General features: G+C 41.5%; 1 protein-coding gene across 1 annotated transcript in view; it reads right to left on the bottom strand.

Moving 5' to 3' along the window:
- Positions 1–18,937, bottom strand: part of dock10 (dedicator of cytokinesis 10) — a 62,946-nt gene extending 44,009 nt beyond the window's left edge. Inside the window, exon 1 of the mRNA XM_068710998.1 lies at positions 18,684–18,937. Coding sequence (XP_068567099.1) covers positions 18,684–18,791 — 108 coding nt within the window. The 5' untranslated portion in view covers positions 18,792–18,937. The remainder of the gene's footprint in view (positions 1–18,683) is intronic.
- Positions 18,938–22,426: the final 3,489 nt, after the last annotated feature.

Below are 22,426 nucleotides of genomic sequence, written 5' to 3'. Positions count from 1 at the left end.
AAATATAAACAGCACATGAACACACAGCACGGCACACATAATGACAGTGCATATGTCCAGTGCAATGTTCAAATAGGAGAAACATTAACCCCCCCCCCCCCCCCCCCCCCCACTACACAACGCCTCCAAAACAATTACTTCTCACTAAAGGCTCTTCAGTTCAACATGCCTGATAGCAGCAGCTAAAACACACAGGAAACACAGAGATGGGCTTTGTTTGTATGCCAGGCCTCCACAATGGTTCTATCATGCAAATATGCCCACACAGACATGCCCTGTAGTCGCCAGCAAAGTCCCTGTGTTGCACAGCCCGCTTGGTGTTCGCTCCCATTCACTCCGCCTGCCTTCACACGGAGTTCAAACACAGATTATATCACCATGCTGGCTGCTGTGAGTATGTTTCCATCCAAATGTGCGTCAATGTTCAAAATAATCATTGAACGTTTCCATTATGACATGCAAACATTTACAAGAGAGGACGACCAGATGGGATCATTTAAAGAGTTAAAGAGCACCTTGCACTGTAGAATTTAAATGATGCCGATGTGGTATTTATGTCATTCCACATGCATTATGAGGCATTTTTATCTGCCATCTTTACAGTATTTTTGGGCTAGGGCACTCTGGTATGAAACAGAGGGAGGCAGTAATATACTGAAGATGTGTCTACACTACTATGAATAAAACAAGAAGAAAAGAAAGCAGGAGCAGGTCCTGTTACTATAAATTCAAAAAGTATAAAGATGTTTTTTTCTTCCACGCGTTTTTTTATGTACAAATGCGAAATAAATTTGCATTTAAGAGTAAAAGAAACATACTTGTATTTGATATTACAAAAGGCGTACTCTGTTGGTTTGAATGCATTATGGCATTGTGTTAAGATAAGTTATATGTTATTTACTGGAGCCATCAATTAAATACAAAATCTTTACACTTTTCCCATAAAAACAGTGCAGTCTTAATGCAGAGCCGGTGCAGGAGGGTAATTGAGGACACAAAGCTACAATGTTCTCTGCATTTTGTCATTGTTTTACGGGAGAGGTGAATTAAAGCAAAACACCTGAGGCAACTTTCAGCGAATGAGGCAGTGAGTGTTGAATAAGTGATGAGGACCTTGCATCTTCCATGAAGGGGAAACCGACAGTGGTACGGTGTAAAGCATCTCAGCTCCCAGGACACCTGTCCTTTAGTTAGAATCGGTTAGAAGAATAAATAAATCACACAATGAAATGGGATAACAAACCTCTACAAGGATAGTTACACATCCCCATACAAGACCACAAACACCCGTAACACAATGCACCACAATGAGATGGAATAATCTGATCTGGTCTTCATTCTGCCACCTCTTTTAAATTCCTCTGTCACTCCCTATGTATTCTCAATTCATCATCTGTAACTCACCTGTCCAATTCCTGAACTCCCTTGGGCGTATAATAAATGCCAAACTGTATCTTTGGTCATGCTTCATTTCATGGTTTTTTTTTATTTTCCAAATAATTTCCAAGCATCTGATATGTAAGTGATTTTTCTTCGACGTTCCCTGGAAAGTGCAATGTAAAATGGTGCTCTTTGTTTGAGGAAATATAGAAAGTGCTCAGTTGGTACATTAAATATGTGCTATGTTTTACTGTGGCTTCAGGAAATTTTCCTTATTTAAAAACATCCAAAGATCCATTTGGTAATGAATAAATAGGCTATAGATTAATGATTGAAAATGTATTGTTGCCAATACAGTATTTGTTAAATTGTATGCTTATATGTAACCATAAAGGATGACAGAAGTGGTCAAAGAAGTAATTTAATCCTTAACTGACTTTAAGTAAAAGTAGCAATACCACAATACAATAATACTCCCATTTAAAATTGTACTTGAATTAAAGGAGTCGTTATTGTTACTCATACATTAACATGTCAGCAGCATTTCAATGTGGAGGCAAAGCTACTTTGGTAATTTACAACAATGCTATATATATTTTATAAGCTAATCATATATTTTGTAGGTTAAATGTTAAGTGCAAAACATAAAGAGTGGATTTATAATTTTGCATGTTTTGCTGACCTCCACAAACACGAAGTAAAACAAATACTCTGGGTTGAAAAATGTGCCATGAAAATTGATTACTTTGTCTTTATTTATTTTTACAAATTTAAAGACTGTAGCAGTTACTTACCAATTGTTCCAATAGTTTCTTGATTTTCCCGAATTATTTAATAGGAAACTTTTATATCAGGTAATTTCTGCAATATTATTTAGAATCATATTGACGAGTACAATAAAGCTTTCGTATTCCATTGTTTGCACCTTTGCCATTGTTTGGACCTACAGTATGCCTGAGTATGTGACCTTCTTGTATGTGTCCACCGGTGCTTCCTTGTGTGAACGGGGTTAAGCTGTGTGTAAAGTCTGAACCTCTGCAAAGGATGACATCACTGGGCTGTATGTTGCAGTGTGCTGCCATCATTTGTGGAGTTAATGTTTTACAGCTGCACAGCCTCAGCCTCTTTAATCCTTCTGTTACTCCGCTGAACAACAGTGACGGTGACAAAGTGGCGGTTATGTACACTAGATTTGCAGGAGTTTGATGTGTGTGCAATGCTGCATGTTGGTTAACTATTTAGACAAAAGACAAATATAAGACATTTTACTGACTTCAAATACCTCAGCCAACTAGGCCAAGTAGGAAACCACAGTCCATTAAAACTCCTGCACGCTGCCTTGTAAGCATTTAGCTCTGCTATAGTTAGGTTCCCTGTAGTGCTGGAGGCTGACTCATGGCAGCGGTATTTGATGTGGTGCAGAGCTCCACTGAGTTTACTTGAGAAAACACTCTCCTGTTTCCATGGTGACCACAACAGGAAGGATGCTGTCACTCAAGGGTGCTGGGTTCTCAGCAAACTACGGTTTGGCCCCTGGCACTCACAGGGCAACACGAGGGACACAGGGTCAACCTCTTTCTGGCTGCACTACCCCCTCCCCCCCCTATTCTCACACATGGTGTTTTTCTTTGACGAGCTGCAGGGATGGAGAAAGTTCACTGACTGGACTGTAATAAAAAGAACTGAGCAGAATAACAAAAATATAGTCAGGAGTATCAATTTGGAGACTGGAGACTTTCAGATGAAGTTAATCTGGTGTCATTTCCTTTCCTTATCCAACTGTAGATAATGTACAAAATTACGATTGTTGGGTCGAATGAACGTCCTCAAATGACCAGTATTTTTCTCCAGTTTCTCAGAACTTAACAGACTTGAGTTTGCAGCTCAAGGTGTCTCTAGGTATGTAACTCTCCAGTGTTGCTAGTGATAACAGTGTTAATTTTATCTCAAACTCATCCTGATGCGCTGTTCTCAGTAAAACCTCAGCCTGCAGATGCAACACCACAACACACCATCTCTTGCACAAACAGGAAGACAGACCATAACAACTGAGCATACACCTGAAATCAATCGCGGCTTGATTTAATATAAAAAGACAAAATTGTCTTGCTAAGAATTGATGAGAGAAAACATTTCAATAAAAATCCTTATGTACTATACTTGTACCTGTAAGTTGTCACGTGGTTTGGTGGTCCTGAGTCCTTCATCATGTCGTATTTTGTGATGTTGTTTCAGTGGTTCTATGTATTTATGATGTTAACCTGCTGTGCTATAGCTGTGGCAAAATAGTGCTTGAAAAGTATGTGCTTTTGACTGTCATCCTTGTATCCTTGTTCCTCTGAGCAGATGTAAGACTTTTTCCATTCAAGCACAACACTTCTGTTTGAACTGCAGGGGGTTTTCTTGATCCTGTTTCATTTTGTCTTGTTTTTGTGGCTCCTCCAGAGCTTTTGCTTTTACCCTGTGTTACTCTTCTGTCTTTCTCTTTCACTTGTTAGATCTGTTTTTGTTTCTGCCCCCACGGCCGGCGCCTGCCTGTCACGTGATGCCCAGTTGTCTTGTTACTTGTTGAAGCAACCTAATGCAACAGACCGCCCTACTACTGTAAAAATATTTTCATGTGAGAATGCAATTGCCATTATGAATCAAACCCATGACTTATTTGTACAACCTTACTGTAACAAGATCATGTTGTAACCTGAAGACCTGAAGTTTAATTCCTGCCTCTGAATTGAGTTTAACAGGAAGAACAGAGTTCAGAGCCACAGCACACTGCCAATGCCATCTAGTGCTGAGAACCGGACACAGCAGGCTGTGTGGAGGATCAGAGGGTGCCAGTCTCCACACATCAGTGTAGCGATCGCCCTCCCTGCCACGTCTTTAATAAAGGACCTCCAGGAGGCGCTCTGTGCCAGAGATACTATCTGGTCCTCTGGCAGCTGTTTTGTTTAGAAAAGGAAGCTATTAAAAATGTCTTTAACTGAGAACCAAAGTCCCGGGGCAGGAGGGATGTTGGGGGAGGGATTGTGAGAGGGGAGACGGGTGTGGAGAATATGGGAGAGGGGAAGTCGGCGAGTAGCAACTGCCTGGATGGGGGGGGGGGGGGGGGGGGGGGGGGGCATTGTTAAAAATGTCCATTCATTTTCCTTAGACTCCTGAACTCCTTAATTCACCCACCCCCAACAACAACCAACCTCACCTTTTCCCCTGTCCATCCATCTTACCTACCCTCCAAAGAACTCGTCTTTACAGTGCTTCTACTTTTTCCAACAATTCAGTTGAGATAAACAAACACATACACCTTGGTTTATGGGATATGTATATATGTGCATATTGTTATTATAACAGACAATCAGGCAGCATATTGGTCAAATAGTGCCTGACAGAGGAGCAGCTTTAAATGGTAACAAATCAAGAGCGGACTCGACTTTTACATCTTTCAAAAAAAGTTAGTAAATAAATATTTATTGTTTGTTTATTGCATACTTTATGGACTCATATGAAAGATAAGTGGGACACTGTACATATCAAAGATGGTTTTAAATTCAACATCAGCAGGATCCGTTTCAGGAAGCGTTTTTGCTAAGGTGGTAAGTCAGCCAGATGTTGATACATCTGGCATCATGGTCAATGTAATTAGTAGATTAGTAGTCACACTCATTAAATGCATGCCATTTGCTCCTTTTCCCGAGAATGCAATGTTTTATCTTATGAAAATAGATATGTTTTTATAGTTATTGGTGAAGGTGGTCCTTGTTTCAGATGAGGTGAACCACATCCAATATAAAACACAGAGGGAAACGAGATAGACTTCTACATTGTGATGTTGCAAGTATGTTATTGGTCCTTGATCTACTCTGTGAACCACTCCTTTTAGCTTGGACTTAATGGCGGTAACGGTAATAAAACTATAGCTTATACCTGTCTACCTGCCTATTTTAACATCCATTCACTCACTGAATCACACATTCATAAAGAGCATGACTGACGACTGGTATTATTTAGCTTCCATTCAGCAGCAAAAGCAGTAGAAACACAGAGAGCTACTGTACTGTCACAGAGCTGGTGCCTCATTAATTCACTCTCCCACGTGGCATCTCTCCATATCTCCCTGCTGTCCCCCCCTTCCCACCCCAGCTCGGGAGTCAGCAGTGAAGCATAGGAGACTGAGGTCACCGGCTTCTTATGTGCTCTGCAATAAATATTTGCAATAATACCCATCCTTCATAAGGTAGTTACGATTTTTGGGGGTTTGTGCAGTAACAGGGTTATACTTATAAGATTGGATTCAGCGCTGTTGTTATGTACTGTTTAAATGAGAAACAGATAAAGTCAGCTCATACTCCAGGAGAGGTTTAAGGTAATAGAAGCAAGCAGAGCCTGCAAGACTGAGCTTTTCCTTAGATTGTGTTTTTCCATCCAAGAGAGAGTTCATTAATTAGAAAGAGAAAAAGTCCCTTTTGCCAATATTATTCCATTCATCAAAACCTGATATTACTTGAAAGAGTACTGCAGAAACATAATAAATACCACTCCAGCACAGTAGTCATGATTTGTCTCTCAGCACTGCAGTGTATCCGTTGTTTCCCTGTGATCTTATCTGGGCCATTTACACAGCTGTTTCCTGTCCAGGTAAGAGAGTCTCCAACCAATAAGACAGTTCACGTACTCCTTCACGCTGGCCAAGTCAAACTCTGAAATACTCCAAACTCTCCTCTACTTCCACTGCATGTCTGAGCCTCTGAAACTCCGAAACAGTAACTACTCCTCGGGCAATTATCCCTGATGATTTCTGCTTCCTGTAACTCTGTTCGCTTGAAAAATGTGTCCTCACTCTGAACCTGCCATATTCATCTTAAAATCAGGCCCAAGCCAATATTTACTTTGATGCAAACAGGCCAGAAACACGTACCAGCACAATGGATGCTATGTTTAGAAGCCAGTATGGTTACGAACAGTCACATCAGTCCAGCCCGAGTGAAAAATAAATCATAAGACTTCATGCCCAACCCCCCAATCTACACCCTCACAGTGAAGAAAAAAGCCCACTAGAATGCCTGCTTTGCAATAAATCATTCAGTCATGACGCCTACATGACACCTTCACAAAGCCTACATGTAACCTCTTTGTGACCTCCATACCAGCGCTAACTATCTACCAGACGCCCACTCAGCACAGCTCCCTCTCCCTAAGGTCCCAGTTTAGACCAAGGACACAGCTGTTCTGAAGTTCTTTCCTTGTGCGTTTTCATATCTATGATCCTCCCTTTACCTTTTCCCATCCCCCATCATTTCTCATCCCGTTCGTACAGACAAAAAAAAAATCACTCCTCTGTGTCCCTCTATGCCCGGTGTTTTTTTTTTCCCCTCCCTCATTTCTTTTGCAGATCCCCTTTCAGCTCTTTGCCTGACATTTAAGGCACACAGAATTGATGTACTCGCAAAGAAAGCGACGCATACAGTGTGCCGGCGCGGACTCACAGAAAGACTTTAAATTCAAATCAGAAGACTCTTGCCCTCATAACATCAGCATCCACGAGCATGACAGACAATCATGGATCTGAGTTTGTTTCTTCACCTTAACTCTCTTCACTTATTGAGCGCTTTGGCTCGGGGCTATTCCTGTGGGACACATGTCAGAGAGACACACTCTCTGTGTCAGTCAGGGAGGATAGCAATGAGTGGAACTGGCATCTTTGAATCAAATCCATCTCCACATGGCAGAAAAAAGGGTGAGACCATTTATTGATCATCCACCCTCAAGAGTCCTAATAACTCAGAGAGAGAGAGAAGTTAGGACTGGAACTAAAATAAATTGTTGTTCCTTGGAAAACAATAAATGCAACAGTAATTACTTTTGTATATCAGTGAATGTATTTCCTTTCTCCTGTCGACTCACTGCCCCCCCCTCCCAGATTAATGGTGATTTAGTTGAGCAGGTCTTGATTTACAAATACCTTTGAGTTGAAATTGACGACCACTTAAGATTCAATGAATGCACAGCGATTAAGTCTAACACACTACAACAGAGGCTGCTCTTTTGGTTCAAATTGAATAACTTTAGAGTAGACAGCCGTGTCCTCCAGATGTTTAACGAATCTGTCTTGTAGAGCGCTTATCCTTTGGCCTGAACTGTATCTTTGGAAATATGTGTGTTTAAGATCATGCCAAACTGCAGCGCATGATCAAGACAGCTAGTAGGATCATCGAGGTTGATCAGGTGTCTGTAGCACAGCTGTACAATGAACATATTCTTAAAAAGGCTGATCAGTTACTCAATGATCACATCTGTCCTCGCCACCTGAAATTCCATGGGTTTGTTAGTGCACGTACAGTGCACCTGTGTTTTAAATGGAACATATGACCACATGAATTTACCACAAAAACTTTACCCGAGTTTAACTGTACCTGGTATTCTGTTTGTGCTGTTTTATTACAGTATGACCAGTTCAGAAAATAGGTCAACATTTTGGGAAATACGCTTATTAACTTTCTTGCCAAGAGTTGGCATGGGATAAATTATAATGGCCAAAATAATTACAGTTCACGATATTATCCAAATAGTCATCAAAAAATGCTTTAAAACCAGATCAGCCCGAGCGTCCCCCATTTGGGGGACGTAGTACATAAAAACTTAGAGAGTTTTGTGTTAAAAGTAACTGGCAGAGAACCCACGAAGAACGAATATAATGATGTTATAGTTCTGCAGAAACCTCAGCGAACTATGTCACTTCTACATGAGACAAACACATCTCCCATCAGCCAAGCAAACAAATAACAAAATATCATAAATCATAACTTGATATGACTGGAAAAGACCGGAGAAAACAGCTGCTACTGTCCGTTAGCAACGTGCTACCTACGAACATGCAGCATGAAAAAGCATGTCCGCTTGACGGAGATTACGGACATATCTTCCATTTCTCTCTCTGGTAAACCATCGCAGAGATATTCAGCTTCGAACACAAAAAGTCACACAGCTTTCATCGAATATTGTACTCACTTTTGGTCGAATCTCAGCGAAAAAATGAATTATCGCCGTACTTCCACTGCTTGGTATGTCCAGCTGCATGTGCTCCATGTGAATCCGTTCGATTCGTGTCTCTCCGACACTCCTCGGCTTCTTGGGAGGGTTGGAAGCTCAGCAAATTAGATTTCAGATCTGCCATCAGATGGGACGTTTATCATTCCCATTGGCTAATAGTGCTGTCAATCATCTAGCTTTCAATTCCAGGCAATTCTATTGGCTTCTACGGTTCGAAGGAGGTCTCAATGGTGAAAATCGGAGAAAGGGGAGCTGAGATACAGCCCTAAACAGAGAGAGTGGGCTGAATCTGAAGCAGTATGTGACCATAAAATTACCATAAAAAGGGCTTAGAAAGAGCTTAAAACACTCAAAAAAAAGCCCAATCTTCTGACTTTTGATTCATTGAACATCAGGAGTGATAAACAGAAGTGATATACAGTGTTTTTTAATTTAAAAAAATATTTTTTTATTCAAATATTGGAATATTTCATCAGTTTTTCAATTTTATATGCTCTATATTTTATAAATGTTTCACTGTATCTATGTATAAATGTGTATAGAGAGCCTTTATCAGTTGTTATAAGAGCTGGGAATATTTTAAATCTTGGATTTCCATAATTTCCAAAAAACAATATCCTGAAATTGCTGTTTTTCCAGGGCGAGCTTTAGAATTTTCCAAGTTGTGCTGTGTTCCATCCTTATCTTATGTTAACCTGTAACATGTATACTGATATTTCCATGACTTTTCACATCTCAAAAATATATTATTTTTTTTTTTTTTTTTTTTTTTTTAAATTTAATTATACACTCAATTAGGTATTTCTTATCTTTTTTCGAGCTGAGGCCTGAAAATAGGCCTCGTTTTTAAAAGGTTTTAAACTCTTAATATGGAACTGAAACATACCGGAATCCCTTTACCTTAAATTATGTGAAGAAGCAAATATTTGTATTGCATCAAAGATAGGTTAATTAATCACAAGGTCCCCCCGCATGAATAAAGCAAAAAATAATGTAAAACAAAATAGCAACATTGAACTTCTGGTAAGATATCACTGTTTTTAGTAGTCATTGTCAATTTACACAGATTTATTGAAAACTGCAAACTTAGTACATTCTTGTAATCTGTCGGTAAGATTCCTAACGCTAGATGTAAAAAGAGGTGCCAGGACTTCACTGTTGAAAAATATATATTTTAATCCAGCATTTCACCAACTGAACATGTTGACATATATTGAGCCGGTGGGCTTTTTTCAGCCAGTTATCTTCTTCTATCACCAGTTATGCCAGCTATTTCTTCTGGTGCGCTGCTACCCAGGACACATTATCTGTAAGTTAAAACTAGCAGGTGGTGAAATATTAATAATGGCTGTTTATTTCTGTCTCTTTCTGTTTTACTTTCTGACACCGGGGCCAAGAGAACAGACACGGTCAGACGGGATTATTGGCTGGTCAGCCGGGCTGATCAAAACTGGCAAGGAAACAGTTAGACAGCAGAGGAGAAAGGGGACAAAAAGATCTTAAGAGGATTCGACCATCTAACAAAAACACAGTTCCGGTTAAAGATCTATACACTTTTAAGGACGGCTCGTACAAATGGCGGACACATTTTCTTTACATCCTTCCTTAATTAGATCCTGTCCTCTCTCCGTCACTCCCTGTCCAGCCAGCGAAGACAGTTAATGAGGGAAAGTCCACATCGCACATGACTGCCACACAAGTGTGTGTGTGCGGATACAACAGGGCAAGGGCAGCAGGGCATGGGGGTCGGACGGTAATGGCAGTAACATATTCAGGCCTCCTACTCTGGAATGCAGAGTGAGGGAGAGACACAACACAGCAATTCACTCGTCGAGAGCCGCTGAACTATTCTTAGTCCAGTATGTGAAGTGAAGTGGACCCTCATCCCCTCCTTCCCTCCCTCCCCCCTTCCCTGGGGGCCCGTGAAAAAAGTGTGGATGGACGAGTTGATGTGGTGTCTATTAAGGTACGGGGCAGGATGGAGAGTGTTAGAGAAAAAGGGAGAGGATAAAAGTTAAGCTCCAGTGAGGCAAAGCCTGGCCAGCTGAGTCTGAATGGAGCAGTTCACTGGCTGTGAAGCCTCTCCAAAGAGCCTATTGTAAACGTACATTGGCACAATGCATAGAGCTCTCTCTCTCTCTCTCTCTCTCTCTCTCTCTCTCTCTCTCTCTCTCTCTCTCTCTCTCTCTCTCTCTCTCCTCTCTCTCTCTCTCTCTCTCTCTCTCTCTCTCTCTCTCTCATGTGACCTCTCACAAACACTGGACTAAAAGGCAGACACATACTTTTTTTCTGTCCAGTTTTCCCACCTAGACTAAACAGGCTTTTTTATCTTCTAATACACTTCAACAACTGGCAGTGTGACACTACAAGGTTACATGTATTTCAGGGGGGGGGGGGGGGGTAGAATTTCCCGTGCTCACATCCAGCAGACACACACTAGTGAGATCAGTGCGCAGTCTCTCGCAGAGTTCAAACAGTAGGGGAATTCAGCAAGAGACAGTGTCAGTAGTGACAGGCTCAGATTTTTTTCTACTCTCTTCTCTTTGCTTTTATTTCTCTGCCCTTTCTGAATGAGTCATGGAGAAGATGGGGACGGACACACACCAAGGCCTGGCAGTGCACGGTCCTACTGTTATCAGGCAAACACGGCGGAGTCGTCTGCAGCTCAGTCATAACAAATGTCAAAGAGCTATTCATCTCCTCTAATCCCTTTCTCTATTCTCCTGTCTGTATATATACACACACACAGACACACACACACGCACCGGTGACACTAGAAGCATTCACTCAACATGACAAAGAGTGAGAACCGAAGAGCGATGAATGTAATTCTGTTGATTTCCAAAAAGAGTGAGGGAGTGAGAAAGGAAGTGTCGGCAATTAGGGAATTCATTTAGCTATGGAAAAGGGGAGAAGAAGAAAAAGAGGCAGAGAGGGCGCAGAGCGACAGGGAGGCAGAAGGTAAGAAAGTGAAGGCAAGAATAGAGACAGGGTGAGGGGAGGTTAGACAGGCGGAACAGAAGAAGTACGTGTCATCCTGCTGATGATATCTCTAAAGCGAAATGAACACATTTAGGTTGCACCGCATGACAAAGGCACCCCGAAGAACACCACAGCATGGCTCAGAAAATGAACGTTGAGAGAGAGAGAGAGAGGAGAGAGAGAGAGAGAGAGAGCGCATGACATCCTGTCCCACACTGTCAGAGTGTTTAATCTAGGAGGGGACTCTTTCACAACCCCGTTTGACACATACAGTATATAGAGTATAAGTAACACATAAGCACGATATGGAGAGCGGAAACACAACGCGAGGTGTGTGACTCACCACATGCATCGGCTACACTATAGAGTCTATAGTATAAACCGTCATATACAAGTGGACCCAAGAGGTGACTGAGATGCTAAATAAGTGATATACAAATTTGAGATGACAAATCCTAAATGTATGCAACTCCAACAGCTTTGTTGTTACTTTAGTGTTTCATGATGTGTCTACTGAGCATGACAAATGTCATATAGTGCCATGTATCACAGCTAATTTAGCTGCAGTATAATGAGAGTTTCCCCTGGGAAATTGTTTAGAAGAGGGGGATCATCATCCATCTTGTCTTGTGATCAATTTCTCTAACAGATAATGACCTAAACAGTAGCCACAGACATTCAAAACATGGAATGAAACTGTAATTGTTGCATTGCAATGTTAAAACTCCAAAGCTCCTTTCTTAATTGTTCTTGGTGCATGAGTCTGTTTTGTTCAATCGTATTGACATGGTTATACAATCAGACTGTGGTATGATTTCCAAAACTGCAACTTATGTAAGAGAATAACTGTATTGGCAGGCAGGGGAATGTTGCCTCTGTTGATTTGTCGAGCAGCTTCAATTGTGACTCTATGGAAATAAAGACGACTTTGTATTTTCTGTAATGGGGTGTTGAGAAAACAACTTTCTTCAAGAACTGGGACACTTACATGAATATCCACGGGGACCTGAAAAGTTACTGGCGGGCAAACTTCTTAATATCGCACAAAGATACAAAAAATTGAATGTACATCAAAATAATGACAATGTCAATGCTGATGAGACACCATACATAAAATCAAATACTGTACATAAAAACACACATCGACAATAGTCTGCTTTCACACACTAACTCACGGGACAGAGTGCTTATAAGAGGACAAGTTATCTGCATTAGAGCCTCTACTCCTCTGGGAGATGAGACAGATCTACCGACTCTCTTCCTGCCTCATTTTCTTCTTGGTTTTTCTCTCTTTACGATCCAGCTCTCTAAAATGATAAGACTGGTAATATCTGACCAAATTATAAGCTTATTATAAGAAAATAAGATTGGAATGTCAGCATCAATGCAGATCTCCTCCTCAGACCTATCATTGTGCAAGCTACAGATAACTAATTATTTTTTTTAAAACACATGAGGTGATAAAAGATGGAGTGGGTGTTCACAAAGCAATTAAAGGAGGCGGGTTACAGATTAAAATAATAAGTGTATAATATAAGCAGCTACACAAACTAGCTGAATTAATTTATGAAATGCTTGGAAGCGTGGGAACACTAGATGAGATGGAATAAGATTTACTCGGAGGGGAAAGAGATACCAGGAGTGCTTCCTGTTAGAATTCCATCCTAATTGACCTTTCTCTGTTGCCATAGTAACCGAGGCCCGGCTGCGGGAGAGTCGGCTAATCACTGGTAATCTAACGGGTTTCTAGACTCTGGGACAATGGATTCAAAGGCATTATCAGTTTGACTAACTCGCGTGAGACAAGCATATTAGTCGGCGTTACGTGCTGCCAGCGACTGATTAATGTGAAGCTGACTTTCTTAACACACTGTGGTCAAATCAAGATAAAAAACCACAATAACACAGCTCTACAGCAGCTACAAGAAGCCTGAACGTTTTATTCAGAACCACACACACACACACACACACACACACACACACTAGCCTACTATACGTTACGCTAAACAAATAGGCCGGTCAGCAGTCATGCACAATGCTTCCAAGGCAGTCGACCTGATGCGTCATGAGGAGAGAGTAAAGTCAGACTGACAGCATGTCCCCCCCACACACATACGAGACCACATACAACCAGCAACACATTGCTGGGGCTCGCCGGGTAGACGTGCCCCCCCCCCCAACACATCCAGGCTGTCTGACACACATTTTAGCTGCAGACAAACAGACGTGCCCAGTGGTGGTATTTTACTAGAAGAACAGAAACACACAAACAGAACATGACTGGTGCAAGCCCAGAAGACAGAGAAATTAAGGCTGATGAAGATACGGATTAACGGAAAGCAGAGAAGATTAAACTAACGTAATGAGACAAGCCAAAAACAGTCCCATTCTCCGAGAGAGGAGAGGAGAAGAGAGGATGGGAGACCTTAACGAATCCACTGAAATATCCACCTTTCTTCCTTAAAGTGTAAATGGAGACGAGTTACGTGACAAATAATGCATGCAAGTGAGTGTAAAATCAAAAAGACAAGCTGAAGGGAGGTCAATGAAATATGAACACCTTTTTGGGTCATTTATAAAACGTGGTGAAAAATACAGGAAGGAAATGCACTTGAACTTGAAACTACTTTCTATATGTTGCAGTGTGAGTGTGTGTTTGAGTGTCAAGGCCAAAGAACACAAACTGCTCTCTCTCTGGCGAGTTGAGCAAGGAGGTGAACCGCATTGGTAAAGGACCACCATACCAATAGGTTTTGCATGTTTAAGCCCATTAACTATAAGTCGCTTATATTTTAGATCACTGTCAACCACTTTCCAACGCACTACATTTACTTAATATCTCTTGTTTTTTCTGCAGAGGTCAGAAAATAAATAAGAACCTCGATGATCTCAGTGACTGTTTTCGCAGTCCTTCTAGGCAGCCATTGGTGTCAGTATGGTGCTGAAATCATTGTTTGAGTGATACTTTAGTTGATCGACACAAGAATAATCAACAATATTTAGCTAATTTATTATGTTTCTAAAGTAATTTATCAAGCAAAGGTAGCAGATTTACTCATGCACGTGTCTCAAATGTGAGGATTTGCACTGGGAAATTGTGATGGCTATTTTCTGACATAATGTATGTAGATTAATCAATACACATGAAGTCTATTAATCAATAACCTACGCAATAATAATAAAGATAGTTGACTTGAAACTTGCTTGAAATAGCCAATGGCAGTAAACAGTCAGGTCAGCAGCAGTAATGTAAAAAAAATCATACAGTGATTTGTAGTTAATAAGCTAAATGAGAAAATACAGTTGTATAATGATTCTAGATACCTTCGCATTATAGGATTACAGGTCCATCTCCATGACTGGACAACAGACACTGGTTTGTAACCAAATGGAAAATTTCTGCAAATACCTGGAGCCTGGAATTGGGCACCAAAATAGTCAATATGTGATCAGGCGTGAAGCTAGTGCCATAAGGGCACAGAGGACGCCAAGTGCAAGATGTAGCATGATCTGATGCTAAAAGAAAGAGAAGATAAAGATGATTTAACTATTAGGATATCATGTGGAAAATATATGTGGATGCATATGACCTTAAGTAGCGAGTGAGGGTGACTGCCTACAAGCAACCCCGTGTTTCTGGGCAAATAAACTGAGCTGCAGAGGGATGCTACATGCCAGGGTGGGTGTGTTGGCCCCAATCTCTGGCTGTGTGGTTAGTGTGGCTGGCATCCTGCAGGCAGGGTATGACATGTGGTTCATCCCAGCAGGCAGCCAGAGTCACAACAAGAACGGCACTTGTGTCTACGCTGCTGTGCTGCTCACTTTAGCTGAGAGTCATAATAAACACTCACTCCCCGGTGCCAATAATCAGCAGTAATGGGTCTAAAATGCAGCGTTCATTTTGTTGGTGATGTGATTTAAATACTGCTCTTCAGGCGTGTTTCATACGAATCCTGTTTCATTATCTTTAATATTTGACATATGTTGGATCTATTTCTTATTTTATTTCATCGTTATTTGTTGTCCAGCAGCTCAGAGACAGACAGAGGCCAGAAAAGATGTAATGGAAAAGATCTCATGGTCACTGAAGCAACAAACTGCAGCTCTTAAAAAAAAAAAAAAAAGAACCCAAACTCAACCACCATTACATCCTTCATTCTTGCATCTATCTGCCCTTCCATGCTCCCTGCATATTTGGGGATGGGTGGGCTGACCTACCATGAGAAACAGTGAAGTAGTCAGAAAGCAGTGATTGCTTTCACAGAGCACTTCATCAAAAGGAAAATGTAGCATGCGCCAGCTGGGATTTACCTGGTATCATGTATGCTATGTACACTCACGAATACACACACACACACACGCTTCAGACACTGATATAACCCATGAGGACCCATGGAGGGCAGAGGAATAGTAAGAAGCACAAAGGAAAACAGTGTCAGAAGCAACTCAAATATGGAAGAATCTGAAACAGTGAAGGCATGCAGAGGTGGGGAGTAGAGTCATTGGGGGGGGGGTGATGATAAGTGAATGAGGAAAAAGCTGGCAACTATGAAAAAAGTGAGGGGGTCAATGAGAGAGAGAGAGAAAGAGGCTCACGAGCGTTATGCCATAGGGCCTGATTCTGCTGACCTGGTTTCTTTCACCGACAAAGGCCATGCATTAACACACTCACACAAAAAAAAATACGTCCATGCACAAAACGCCTCTGGACATTTACACACCCACTTAACCTAAATCCGTGCACAGCTACTCATTCACACACACACACACACACACACACACGTTTACTCTTCTGTCCAGCTATCCAGCTCGTATATCTGCACATAGAATGACTTTGAGTAATTATTTATGTTTTTTTTTCATCTTTAGAGACTTTTTTTAAGATATAGGAAGGAATTGAAACTAACCAGTCAGTCTTTGCACATGCTGGTGTAGATCAAAGTTCAAGTTTCCATTTCGGTTCACTTTTACAAAAAACAACCGTACACTTTTTAAAGGAATTGATTGGGTGTTCTGGTAAATTCTGTTTACTGTGGGGGTGGGTGATCTGACATTATATACGAGTGGGAGAATAGAAACTTGTTAACCCTTGGAAATTCTGTAATACAGTTCACACTGTGATATTTATACCTTTGAGGCGATTGTGGGCAACGCTGCATAACAATTAGTAACAATATGATTTTGCACCAATGTGATAAAGTACCCTGAATTGTCAGGTATTTAATCCACTGCATTAGCTATTATCTTACCCACTAACAAATTCTCAACTGATTATCCAGAAAATCTATTACATCAAAATATAAATATTTAGTGTGTTTTATGTTGTTTATAGTGTATAGCTTATATATATGATGATTTTAATGTTAAGTGTCTTTGAGTACTATGAAAAGCGCTCGATAAATAAAATGTATTATTATTATTATATAGTGATATACCATTACATACACTGGGAAAGACAGTTTTATCCATATTTTCCGCCCCAAATAAACTCTAAACATATTGAGGCAAGAACATTTATGATCACAAGGTATTAAGGCACTTTTGAAGCAAAACCTTTAATAACTTAGCGCAATAGAACTGGTATCTGTAGTAATACATCTGGAACGTCGGCTTTCATGAAATACACAAACATGTTGACAGACTTTTACTAGTTAATGTCTGGATTAGCGTAACTGCTTATGTTGAACGCCATGTTGATAATGGAGAGACACCCAACAACTCAAATGCCTCTTGTTACAGGCTGAGATACTGTACATGTTCACACTCTGTGACTATTTTTCTCCATCTATCTCTCGTATATCTCTCACTTCCTTATTTTTAAATACTCACTTGTTTGTTGCGTCTTTGCTTGAAAACGCCATATTAAGTGTGGAGCTTCCACTGCAGTGCTTTTAGCCAAGGCAGTGAAGCTCAGTGTGTTATTTCTGCAGTATACAACGTGTGTGTCAGTGTGCTAAATGATACACAACACAAGGTGACTCACCAGTCGAATTCTACGTCCAATAAAGGAATCAATAAACACTGTTCTGTTGTACTCCATTTGGTGACATGACCAATGCATAAGGCTCATGCTATTCTATTGTATTCTCTTCTATTCGTCAGACCCTGTGTCGGTGGTAACATCTGGCTGCTCAAGGAAAATGTCTATATTTCATGAAAAAAGCAAGATTTCGTTCATTCAATTATTTTCCATTTTAGTCACGTATTCAGCTGTGCGCCCAGTTATATTAGATTTTCTCAATTTATTCCAATCAATTCTCACTGTGCTCTGTTACGCATGTGTCCCACTGACACACTAACACCAGAGTGAAGAGGATGCAGAGTAGCAGCAAAGCGTCTGGAGTGGAGTGACCTTTCTCTATGATAATCTCTACAGCATGGCCACACACACACACACACACACACACACACACACACACACACACACACACACACACACACACGTAAGGTAAAGGATTTGTCCTCTGCCAGATGAATCAAAAGGACATCATCAAAACACAGATCCTTCTCCTTGGGTGTGTGTGTGTGCTAGTGGATGTTTTTTACTGGACTACCCCTCCTCCCATTATCTTAATGTCAATCAGAGCCTCTCATTATAAGGCGTGACACACCCACTGAACCTTACATTTCACAAAGAGTTCTCGTGACATAAAAATTGCATGATAGTAGAAATAGTGATAAATCAATCCGGTGGTCGAATTCATCTCCTCTCTGTTCCTCCCTTCGTGATTCTGTGCACCGCTGGGCAGATGCAAACCGCTGCCTGTGTCATGCCGCATCCCACTACCCTACTACCAAGCCGCTGTTTACTGCATTTCATTCACTGAAGCCAGACACACCGAAATAAACTCCAACCCACGGGGGAATACGATAGGCTCCACGGCTTTATAGCCACATTACCAACCAACAATCGGGTTCTTTTCAGTAGTCGAAAAGAAACGTGGCGATTTGTGCACCTACTGAGCATTCTATCGTATTGAATTGTTTCCCCCCTGCAGGATCAATAGACAGAGGCTGAACAGCGGCGCTGCACTGTGCACATCCACTGCAAAGAAAGATGCAGCATGAATGTCAATGTCAGATTTGCCAGATTTACGGTGCAGTGACGCGTTTGCGTCTGGCACAGAGACCAAATCTAATTCACTTCCAGATGCAAAGCTTTAGTGGCTGCGACGCTAATAGCAATACAAAAAAAGCATCGGGCCCACAGGTGGTAATATGCGTTTTTTTGTCCCACTATACCTCCATGTTTTCACAATTCATACGGGTCTGCTCACCGTCACTGCGGAGTGTCTGACTGCGTTGCACGCTGTCTGTCGTATCTCCGCCGCGGTCCCGGGTTTCAGCAGGTTCTTGGTGAATCTCCGGGTCGATTCGGCTGCCATCTCCTCATCTGAGCGGCCACGGAGCGCAATTCAGCCCGAAGAGTTTACGCTGCAGTTCAGACCGACCTGGCCCCCTTCGCTCCTTAACTTGAGCCGACCCGACCGGAGCTGTGTTTACACACGCACACACGCCCCTCTCACACACACCGTCAGTCCACACACGCAGCAGCGCGCGCAGTGCAGAGGATGCCTGTGCGCCGAAACATTGATGTCAAACTAGACTGAATCAAAAACGCTACTTCCGGATATTACTTTCGAAATAAAGCATCTTTGACAAACCCGACCGACATCCATGCACCACTCCCAGATTGCATTTATTTTGAAGGCTAAAAGCATCAATTGCTCTGTAGTTGTTCTATTTCGCCTTAGGAGAACCTCACATGTGAAAATGAATATTATTTTCATACACTGCAACTGAAATTTAATTTCCATTAAGCCTAATGAAGATACGTTGTTTAGACTGTTGAATGGGTAGGAGTTCAATAACCTAACAGTTGAAACTGCTTACATTGATGTGACCACCGGTATTTGAGCCTACACTGTATACATCATGCATCTCAAGAGAAGCTCTGAAATGTCAACTACTTATCAGCAGTCCAGTCACGACCAAGGAAGGATGGAGCAGCCATAGACTGTACGTAAGGGAGCATCACAGTAGGTTACACGATGTAGGAGACACACACATGCCAACAGTGACACCTGGCGGTAGGACGTGGTTAAGGCATTTTGAAAAACATAGCACCGTTTTCAAGGAATTTCCTCAAAACAAACCTTGAAACAGCGTCCCCCCCAATGCTTAAATACATGTTTGAATACAGAAATAAATAAATAAAAGAAGAATTAAATGCTGAAATAAATAAATGCTGAAATAAATAAATACAAGTATAAATAAATAAATGCTGAGATAAATATGGAAATAAACTGGACCCTCTGCAATTTGCATACCAGCCTCATGTGGGAGTGGACGACGCCATCATCTACCTGCTGCAACGAGCTCAGTCGCACCTGGATGGAACCGGTGGCTCTGTGAGAATCACTTTCTTTGACTTCTCCAGTGCATTTAACACCATCCAACCAGTGCTACTGAGTGAGAAGCTGCGGGAGGTGGGGGTTAACGCGTCCACTGTCTCCTGGATCACTGACTACCTCACAGGCAGACCACAGTTTGTCCGACTGGGCCGTGTGCTGTCTGATACGGTGGTCAGTGATACTGGAGCCCCACAGGGAACTGTTCTGTCTCCCTTCCTGTTCACCTTATACACCACTGACTTCCAGTACAACTCAGGGTCATGCCATCTGCAGAAGTTCTCTGATGACTCTGCAGTGGTCGGGTGTATAAGGGACGGACGGGAGGAGGAGTACAGGGCAGTAGTGGATGACTTTGTGGAGTGGGCCGGTAGAAATCACCTGCTTCTGAACGTGGCCAAGACCAGAGAGATGGTGGTCGACTTCAGGAGGAGGACGACGGCTCCACAGCCACTGAGAGTTCTGGGAGAGGACGTGGACATGGTGAAGGAGTACAAGTACCTGGGTGTCTCCATCGACAGCAGACTGAGCTGGAAGGCCAACATCAACGCTGTGTACAAGAAGGGGATGAGTCGACTCTTTTTCTTGAGGAAACTTCGATCCTTCAACGTGTGCAGCAAGATGTTGGAGATGTTCTATCAGTCTGTTGTGGCCAGTGCCCTGTACTTCGCCGTAGTCTGCTGGGGAAGCAGCATTGGAGCCGGAGACACCAACAGACTTAACAAACTGGTTAAGAAGGCCGGCTCCATCATCGGCTGTAAACAAGACTATCTGGAACAGGTGGTGGAGAGGAGGACACTGAAGAAACTATCATCCATATTGGATAACCAGGACCACCCTCTCCACCACCTACTGCAGGGACAGCGGAGCACTTTCTCCAACAGAATGATCCAGCTCCGCTGTCATAAGGACAGGTACAGGAGAACATTCCTGCCTACTGCTATAAGACTGTACAATAAATCACCTCGGGCCAAATCAAATCGTTAAACCTCTGCACTACTGTTTATTTAGTTGATTTAATATTATTCTGTTCTATTCACTGTGTATATAGTGTGCATTTTTTATATAACATCTTTACTATATTATAACTGTATATATTGTGACATGTGTATTTTTCTTTTTATATAATATTAAGATTTTTTACCTGTGACCTATTGCTGCTCTGTAACCTATTGCTGCTTGTAACAAAATAATTTCCCCTCGCGGGATCAATAAAGTTAGTATCTATCTATCTATCTAAATAAATGAATGTATAGATAAATAAATAAAAGTTGATAATCAAACGGGACATACATAAATACATATTATATATTTATTCACTTATATTTATTTATTTATTTATTTATTTATGTGTCTGTATGCTAATGAGGTGGGGGGTCCTAAGGATTGCTTCTGGTCTACTACTTCTGCCTTGCACAGTGTCATTACTGATAGGTCTGATCTGATCAAGTCTATGCACACCAGGGACGTGCGGTCATCATGAAAAGTAAAAAACAAATAATGATCAAATAAAATAAAAAATTATATTTATCTACTGATCTGTGCTATAAATGTAATTTCTGTATGATTCCAATCATTTCAAGCATTTTTATAATCAAAATCGCTGAGTTTGCGCATGTCCTGTTCAAACAGAGAGGCAACAGCGAGGTGAGGCAGCGACGAGTTGAGCCTCATCTCAGATTGTGAATCCCTCACTAATTGGGTAGACACTTTTATTATATGTCCTTTCTTTCCATAGAATAGGAAATGTATTTCACGTCTGTGTAGAACATATTTAGTCTTGCTGATCTGACATTAAACCGCAGTGAAAAAGCGCAGAGGGGAGGCAAACACTACCTCTGCCTCAATGCAGTGCGAGAGCCCACGGGTCGGGGTTGTGCTTGCTCTGTCGCTCACTACCGTTACTCCTGACGTCTACCCTGCTTCCTCCAGTAACGTGCACTCGGCCGATTGGCCCCCTGGCCGGGTGCTTCTACCAGTCGCGTCAGTTATGGCAGCTTTCCTCCTCTGGATCCGGGCTCTTGGTAAATTGCCTTAGATTTAGAAATTGGCTTAGAAATTGGTTTAGATTTTAACGGCTAGGATTTCTAAAACCGTAAGGAGTTGTTAAGTGGACTGGGAACTAGGATAACCCTTCAGAACTCGGTTGTTAAACATACAATAAATTTAACCTTTTACAGCCATGAGGAACATTTACTACCAGTTAAATTAATTCTCTGAGAAATTTACTTTAAATGCAGATTAGATTTTTATTGCAGGATAGTTTAGCAGGGGCACAGCTCACACAAAATATTACTTTATATTATTACAAAATATTGTAATTTGATTCGTTACAATTTCTTTTAGGTTATATGATTCTTTTATATATTAATTTGTTCGGTGCCAAATCCTTTTGGGAGTTTTAGGAGCGGAGGTCCGGCCGAAACTTTCAGCTCCTCCTGCGTGGGACGACAAAGTCCGTTCAGTGATTCTTCAGGCTCAATACAAAGTTTTTAGGGCTGTGTCCTTCTGTCGTCCGGGTGTTAAAGTCAAACAGGGGGGAGAGGAAAATCTCCGTCTTTTAATCCTTGGTCACGAACTGCGGTCTTCTTCTTCGTGAACAAAGACAA

Source organism: Cebidichthys violaceus, unplaced genomic scaffold (assembly GCF_023349555.1).
Source record: "Cebidichthys violaceus isolate CVI_PGR_0920_01 unplaced genomic scaffold, fCebVio1.0.p SCAF_1, whole genome shotgun sequence".
Lineage (NCBI taxonomy): Eukaryota > Metazoa > Chordata > Actinopteri > Perciformes > Stichaeidae > Cebidichthys > Cebidichthys violaceus.
The sequence above is the reverse complement of the archived record's forward strand: the minus strand, read 5'-3'. Positions and strand labels throughout refer to the sequence as shown.